Genomic DNA, 8165 nt, shown 5'->3' with positions numbered 1-8165 from the left:
TTTCCCTTCCTTCTTGCAGCTGGCCAGTGGGAAGAGAAGAAAGAGACATAACAGCCATTACAGCATCTCCATATTTTTATCCTTGATAGAAAATTAGCTTTCTGGTTTAAGATACACACACCAATTTCAGAGGGCCAATTTTTGTGATATAAATGCATGTGATATGCAAATACATTTAGTCTGAAAAACACACCCTTATTTAAATGGAGCATATAAAGGAATGTTTAGCCTCCCTGGAAAACAAGGGGTGTAAAAGCAGGGAGTATGATCAACCACTGGTTATGCTGAGGTTTCTTACAGTTTTGACTTCTGGGTCTGAGGCTTTGCCAACCACACCATTCCATATACTCCTTTATATGAAATTTGTGGATTAAATTCTGCCCTCATACAACCCTGGATCGAAGTCAATGGGAACTGCACACATATTTCTGATGATAAACTTTGCCCTCCTAAATTTGCCAAAGCACTAATATTACCCTCAATTAATTGGTCCTCTTCATTAATTTGTACTTCCTTGGTGATTTCTATTACAGGGCTGAGATTTCCCTCCATTGGTCCCACATGTAGCAGCCCTATGTCCTCTGCTGGTACCCTGAGAAGTGACCCAATGCCCTCTGCTGGTGGTGCTGGTGATCCTGCTGGTGACAGCTCTATGACCTCCATTGCTCCTGCAGGAAGAAGGTCCATGCCTTTTTCCAGACTTGTAGACAGTCGACCATCATCCTCCACCAGTCCTTCAGGTGTTGGCCCAGTGCTCTCCCCAGATCCGGGATCTACTATTTTACTGCCCAAATCATTTTCTGGTGGTGTTGGAACCAAAGTTTCTGTTGCCTCTGCTGGGAAACTCTCATTTGTTTTTGATTCCTCAGAGATGACATCCACATCCTGGATTGGGTCTAGCTTTGTCTGGTCAGGTATAGTTTCATTTTCATCAGCAACTGGAGTGTTTTCATCTGGTGTCAGTTCTATTTATTGTACAATAAAAATGAGAAAAAGAAGACATGAATTATTAAATAAGATATTTAAATAGATCAGTTCTAGAACATGATAGCACCTGTGCAGATCAGATCACAATCCATAAACCAGTTGTTATTTTGGTAGAAGGATTACTCTTTGGCTAGCTCAAAAGAATAACGGAACTATCATAAAGGTGGTTCTACTATTATATCAACAATAATTTCTGGGGGTTTTTTTTACATGGAAAATATATTTTAGTAAGAGATACACACTTTTAACAAGTCATTCTACTATTGTTATTGACAGCAAGGCCCTAAACTAAAGGGGGAGCTATGACCAAATCAGACCTACCTGATAATTTCTAGTACAAAAATGTGGAGCCAGTGCTCTGAGACTTTTCTATCTTGAATGTGCATGGGTAGATCCTTAGGTTTACAAATGGACTGCCATTTTTTTAAGAACTTAAAAATTCTGCGAATAACTTTCCACTGCGAACAGATTACTAAATAAATAAAGCAATGGGTCTGAAAGTCACATGGAAACAGAGCAAAATGACTTCTAAACATCTGATATGATGGACACCCTACCATAGAACTTGAAAAAGTCACACAATAAGATACCAAATTAAGACCACTTGATCAGGCTGATTTAATAGCTTGGCAAATTAAATTTGACAAGAAATTGGATTTAAGCGTCTCACAAAAAACATGATGATGAAAAAAAGCCTTAGGGCTTATGAGGGAAATTTGTTAATATAATAATTACAAGATGCTGACAAATTGTATTTTCTGCTGAAATGATTATTGCAGTGATGAAAGCTGTCAGAAGAATTATGCAATAGTTTTTATACATGGAAGTAAATGGCTGAAGAATGTAATACGTCTTGTTTTTAACAAGTCTAGGTCTGCTTGCCTTTGAGATCAAGGATTTACCAAAGTGAATTTAAGGGAAAACAAACTTCTGTGAGGTCCAGAAGGAGAGACTATATTTCTAGAGATGCTCAGATAAAGCAAACCTTTAAGAGGGGTCACCAAGTCATTGGCTGAAATGCATATTGGGTTAAGACAGCTGACCCAAAGGAGTGGCAACAGTAGAGAACCAAAAGCAGCTACATATACTGAAAATAACTTTCCAAGCAGAATACATACAAAGAATGCTGCTCTCAGTCTATAAGAATTTGCCAGAAAAATTGGAAGTGGGCCAAGGACACTGAAGGCTAGGAGTTAAAATGTGCAAAGAGACTTAGGCCACGGTTGACCGGACAGCACCTATTTATTTGTATTCTTCAAGTACCGTGGGCCCTAAGGAGCACCTGGGCAACAGTCCCTACTGTGTGGGGCCAATGGGTGAAAGATACAACAGAATTCTTGGGACAACAAAGGCAAAAAAACAGGACAGGAGTGACACGAGGGTCAAAACATGAGAATGAGTGCTCCTGAGGGGGACACTGAGCAGAGCCCCCTGGGCCGTGCCCACCGGTCCTCAAAGGCATCCAAGGAACTGGTGGACGCTGCCCAGTGGTGCTCCATTTGGAGGCATGTGCGGATCAGTGAGAGGAAAGCAGGCCCTCAGTCCATGGGCACCTTCCCAGCCAGAGCCTCCTTCCTGGTCAAGTACAGGGCCCACTTGGACAGGACCAGGAGGAGGTTGACCAGGAGGCCCCAGGACTTGGTAGGGCCATGGATGGGGTGTCCAAAAATAAAGGTGGGGGGTAAAGTTCAACCAGAACCTCAGGAGGAGGTTCTGGAGGTAGAGGGGCTGCAGCCTGGCGCACTTGAGGGTCATGTGTGCCAGGGTCTCCCTCTGCCCACAAAAGGGGCAGGAGACCAGGGTATCCGCAAAGCTCACCACATACACGGCCATGGTGATGGCTCCATGGAGGAGCCACCAGCTGAGGTCCGCAGTGGCTCATGGGATGAGGGTGGAGTACACTCAGCCACTGGGGCTTGGTCCAGAGTCACCTTAGTTCACAGTCAAAAAGGCACCTAGTCATGGTAACGGTGTACGTGCCCATAAATTAAATTAAGAAGTAGCAAGTTAAGTGTCTCCATTCAAAGTAGGACATGCACGTGCCTTTTGGATGGGATTTCCACAGGCAGCATGCAAGGCAGGGGCAGGAAGAGACAGCAGATGCACCCAGTTTTTGCCCAACTGCCTAATAGTTAGAGGACTTGCCTAGGAAGTGGAAGACCTGGGCTCAAGGTCCTTCACAGCTTGAAGAAAGTTAGGACCCACATTTTCTACTACTGGAAAAGCATCATAATCACTAGTCTATGGGCTGGGCTAGACATCCTCCAGCCCTCTATTGAAGCCAAGAATACAAGACTCCTGGGGTCAGAAAACAAGCAACAGAGTCTAATTCTGTAGTTCCAGTGGGCAAAGGTGTTCCCATGGGAGAGAGTGAGATGTCAGTTCCAGCCCTTGGGACTGCTTATGTATTCTGAATTAAATAGTTATTGGATTTACAAGACAGATATTCACCACTTGTTAAAATCAGGCCTGTTTACGGTATCTCAGTTTGGCCACCAAAAGTGGAGCCACCCAAAATGAGCAGAGTTTTTTTTAAAATAGGACTGCTCCCTCCCAACAGCTGATGAGAAAAATCACAAATCTCCCCCAGCCAAGATTTGAATAACAATGATGCAAAACTCCCCTCTTTCATTTGAGTGGAAGGGGGGATGCCTTCCACTTCCAAAGGCTCTGTTCCCACATATTCAGTCTTCTGGAAACAGAACATTCTGCCTTTGCCACCATCCTCAAGCCCTACACGTGCTCATTGGAGGGCAATTCCTTTCTCCTTTATTTTTTATTGTTTTAGCTTTTTCTATACATCTTTTGCAATTTTATCCTCCTCAGAAATCATTTGGCCCTAAGGGCCCCCATGACATATTACACTCAAGACATGATTAACCAGTTAATCACATCTTGAGTTGTAACCTGGCCACACATTCCATCAATTAATGGAGCAATAACATGAAAAATAAGCCACAAACTTTTTCCACAAAATATGTATAACAAATTTGTGGCTGGTTCCTATGATGCCATTAAATGAATGTGTGGCCTGATGTGGCTGGGAGCCCTGCAACTGATCGGAGCTCCCAGCTACAGGGGCACACCGTGCACCTTCAATCCTGGGAGCCTGCAGGTCAGCTGATGGGTTCCCAGCCTCAGGAAGCTTGCTACATGCGGGTGCAGGGGGAGCCCAGGATTATCACCACAATCCCAGGTTCCCCCTACACTGACAATAAGATGTATTGTGTTCTGACACGTAATCCCACAATTATGCCTCCTGCTGCATGTAGCATGTCAAAAAGCACAATTGTGTGGATCGTGCATCAGATCCTATCATGCCTTTACCTACATGTCTGGCAGGGGCCTAAGAAATGGATAAAGAGTGAGCTTATTATATGGACCTGCAATCAGCATTTTATTGGAAACAATGAGCATTTTCAACAAAAGAAATAGTTTCAAGGATTCTTACTAGAAGTCCTCTCTAGTGTCTAGAGACCAACTGAACATACATTACAACCAATCCTCAATAGGTTTTATACAACATGTACAAAATAAGTATAGATTTTAGAGTGATGTCATGCCACATGCACCAATACTGCTAAAAAATATGTGTTCCATTGCCTTCTTCCAAAATAGGGTGGATTCTCTACTATAGAAGGAGACCTCCAATTTGTCAGTTTAATATCTCCATTCCCCAAAGAATGAACATCATATGCCTGTCAGCACTTTTAAAGTAATTAAAGTTACAGGCATTATAAATGCTAATCTTCAATGATGGCAGAAAATTTAGGTAGGTAGTTCCCACAACAATATGCCCATTAGCCGGTTTTCTGTTTAAGATCTTTATTATTGATCTATTGAAAGAGCCCCAAAATTCTGCACACTCTATTTTAGCCAAATTAAATATTTTTTTCCCATAAATTTAGAGAAGTCTTTCAAAATACCTTTTTCCTACTAAATGCAATCAGATGGCAAATAAAATATCTCCTGGTTAGTAAGATCCCCAATTTGTGCAACTATTTCCTTGTTTTTACATGTTGCAATGTATTATCACCATACCATTAAGTATTCATTATGCCTCACAACCTCTGCCAACAACACTCCTTGAAATGAAATGATTAAAATACCTCATATTCAATAATCTCAGTCTCCTTTACCCGCCCTTTCCTGCTCATGTACAAAAGCACTAATATCTGCAGTGAAACTGAAGAGGAATTTGGCCTTGGCATATTGACAAAATGAACCAAAACAACAGGTACACTATCAGGAACAAAACTTCTGATGAAATATTAAGTGTGCTCTTCTATACAGAGGTGTACTGGTTTAGACTGTTCCATCTAGCACTCTGAATTATAATAGCCCCTAATGAACCTGCTGTTAACTCCTCAGCTGTAAGGAATGAAATATTTTAAGACACAGAAGCTAAAGGATTAGTACATGCAGGAATTCTTTTTTCTACAGTCTGGAAAATAACTATATTGAAAATCTTTATAAGTGTATAATGACTAAAGTATTACATACATAATTAAAGGAAATAGGTAAAAAAATTAAATAAAACAAAAGGATGACAAACAGGCTTTTATATTAAATTTGTTTATAATTTATCCCAAGCTGCTGACGTGCATTATAATGCTTACATCAGAGAGCTCTGTAGGTTCGGCCTAGAGTCAGGGAGCCCCACAAAGAACGGTGCGAAAATTATGCTTCAGGCAGGCAAAATATCTTCCAAAGCTTCTCTGTGCATGATGGATGGTCCATTATCCATTTCCATCAATTATTTGGGAGTGGTGAGGAAAGAACTCTTCCACCTTGACCTCACTGTCTCCCTTGATTGTCAAACTCACTTTCTTTCATCTTTTAGATTAGGGCACGTTTGGCTAACACAACATTCATCTTTAAGATATGTGCAGCAGCTCTGTGGAAGCAACTGGGCTGCATTTAGATTTTATACAGAACATGAGCTAAAACCAGGATTTGGCTTTTGAGGACTCTGAAACTCATGCTAAGCTCAGGCCTACTCATAAAAGTTAAAATACAGAATACTGATGCTAACTGCACAATGCAAGAGGATGCAAGTTTATGACTAGGCCATCTGAGAAGAAATAATGAAGTATCTCTTCCAGCTTATCTTGCTATATTCAGGATGATATCAGGCAGGCTCCTAGTTGTCTGGTGTGTAACCATATGAATTGTCTATCCTCGATTAATTAGTATAGTACATATTTCTTTTGCGAATAACTCGTGTTTATGTGCAGGAAGAGACATTCTCTATATGTGATGGATGTGTCTCCTCCTGATTTAGTCCAAGGAAGCATATGTTTTTCCTGGCTGTTAATCAGTTTCTTGATATGTTCCAAACTGGATAACCTTTGTTACTGAAGAAGGTAACTCATTCAAATTAGAAATTTATGATAACTAGTAATGAGCAGGTTAATTAACATGATTTTCCCATCAATTACTGCTTGGGACTCTCTCTTGATTTACACAAGTAAAAGAATGCTTTGAAGATGCTAAGCTAAGGGAATAAAAAGGCAGTAAAACAGCAAACAGTGTGCATGCTTCAAGAGTGAGAAAGCTCTCCGACACCAGTTGCTGATGTGCCTGACTTACTCGAGAAGTTGAAAAGAAACAGACCGCTCCTTTGGTGAGACATCACCTTATAGCTAATTACCGGACTTTGATTTGGTTTGGGCTCACTTGACTTGATTTTGAATACTTGTAGTAAATAAAGCCTCTGTCACTTATCGAATGAGGTGTTGTGTCAATCCCTGGGCTAGTCCAAAATCCTAGGTTTTTATTTGCTAACACTTTATAGTTTTAAAATATCTTAATATCTTTTAATTTTAGAAAAATGAAAAACTATGCCCAAAGTGTACAAAGAGCCAAAGTATCAACGCATAGAACATCCAGCACCAGATACAAAGAAAGGGTGCAGTTCTGGTAACTTTTACCCAAGGGCAGTGGTTGGCAATGTTTTGTGGTCATAGGCTGGAACAACCCAGCTCAGGTCCAAGGTAGGCCAGTGTTTTGGCCCAGCAGCCACTGCCATCATAGCTTTTCCCTGCCACTGCTTTTCTACACCCCCTGATGCAAGCATGATTCCTCATGGCCTAACCCCAGCACAAATGAATCCCCACACTGCCACTGAACACCCCCAGCTCCTCAGGGTGGATCTGGCCTGCGGGCCATATGTTGCCAACTCCTGCACAAGAAAATTGTACTTCATCCCAGTGACATGAGCAGAGGGGCTCAGCTAATGAGAGTAAATATGCAGGACCAGATGCAGAAAGCTAATGATTTCAAATATAAAATCAGAATAATCGCAAAACTTAAAATAAATAAATCACAAGGCTTATAAATATGCAATCTTTGGCAGAGATGGAAAATGAAGAATCATGTGCCAGGGTGCAGCTGAACTACACAAAATGGAGACCAGGGCTGTATGCACCAAGGTGACTAAAACCTGAAGGTTGTTTCCACTTAAGTTGGAAAACAAGCCAAGACTGTGACATAAGAAGCCCGTCTCAGCTCTGCACCACGGAAGGATCTTTTATGCCCTGGGCTAATCCTCACCAAGCCAGATGCTACCAACAGAACAATGACAAGCAGGTAGAGCACTTTGAGAAACCTGTTCTCTAAAGTCCCAGGCTTCATATAAAGACCCTTTAAAACTGACAGTGCATGGAACAAATAATTCAATACCATGAAAAGTGAGGGTAAGGTTTTGATGATTCAGTCACGCAAAAGTAGGGAGGATATGGCTACACAAGTTAAGGATCCTACAAAACATCAGTCATATAGATACCTCATGCTCATGTAATTAGACCTAGGGGTGTAACGGGATGCGTGAGCACCCTGGGTGGCAGAGTGGACAGGATAACTTCAGGGGCTCTGTTACAATGGCAGTGGCTGGGACACTGGCTCAGCTGCTGCTATTTTTTTGTCCCCCTGCCCCCACCCGCCATTAAGCACCCAGGGCCATTCCCCCCCGTTTCTGGTAAGCTACTGATTAGACCCAAAATAGCCTGATCCTGGTCAAATTATGCCAGCAGGGTTTTAAGGTCCATTGTCTTAAATGGGGCAGGAATGTACATACTGAATTGAAACAGATCCCACATGGATAGCAGGGTCAGTTACATCCTACAATTTATTTTTATGCAAAACAACTAATTTTTTTACAGGACATTGCACAAAAG

General features: G+C 41.7%; 2 protein-coding genes across 3 annotated transcripts in view; one reads left to right on the top strand and one right to left on the bottom strand.

The window, feature by feature from the left end:
- Positions 1-668, top strand: part of RIDA (reactive intermediate imine deaminase A homolog) — a 34289-nt gene extending 33621 nt beyond the window's left edge. Inside the window, exon 7 of the mRNA XM_025209321.1 lies at positions 534-668. Coding sequence (XP_025065106.1) covers positions 534-567 — 34 coding nt within the window. The 3' untranslated portion in view covers positions 568-668. The remainder of the gene's footprint in view (positions 1-533) is intronic.
- ERICH5 (glutamate rich 5) overlaps positions 1-8165 on the bottom strand; it is a 38651-nt gene that overhangs the window by 9675 nt on the left and 20811 nt on the right. Inside the window, exon 3 of one of the 2 annotated variants that reach the window (XM_025209320.1) lies at positions 477-965. In XM_025209320.1, coding sequence (XP_025065105.1) covers positions 477-965 — 489 coding nt within the window. Of the gene's footprint in view, positions 1-33; positions 966-8165 lie in introns of those variants that run through there. The other variant, XM_025209319.1, reaches the window with a different exon arrangement.

This window comes from Alligator sinensis, unplaced genomic scaffold (assembly GCF_000455745.1).
Source record: "Alligator sinensis unplaced genomic scaffold, ASM45574v1 scaffold191_1, whole genome shotgun sequence".
NCBI lineage: Eukaryota > Metazoa > Chordata > Crocodylia > Alligatoridae > Alligator > Alligator sinensis.
The sequence above is the reverse complement of the archived record's forward strand: the minus strand, read 5'-3'. Positions and strand labels throughout refer to the sequence as shown.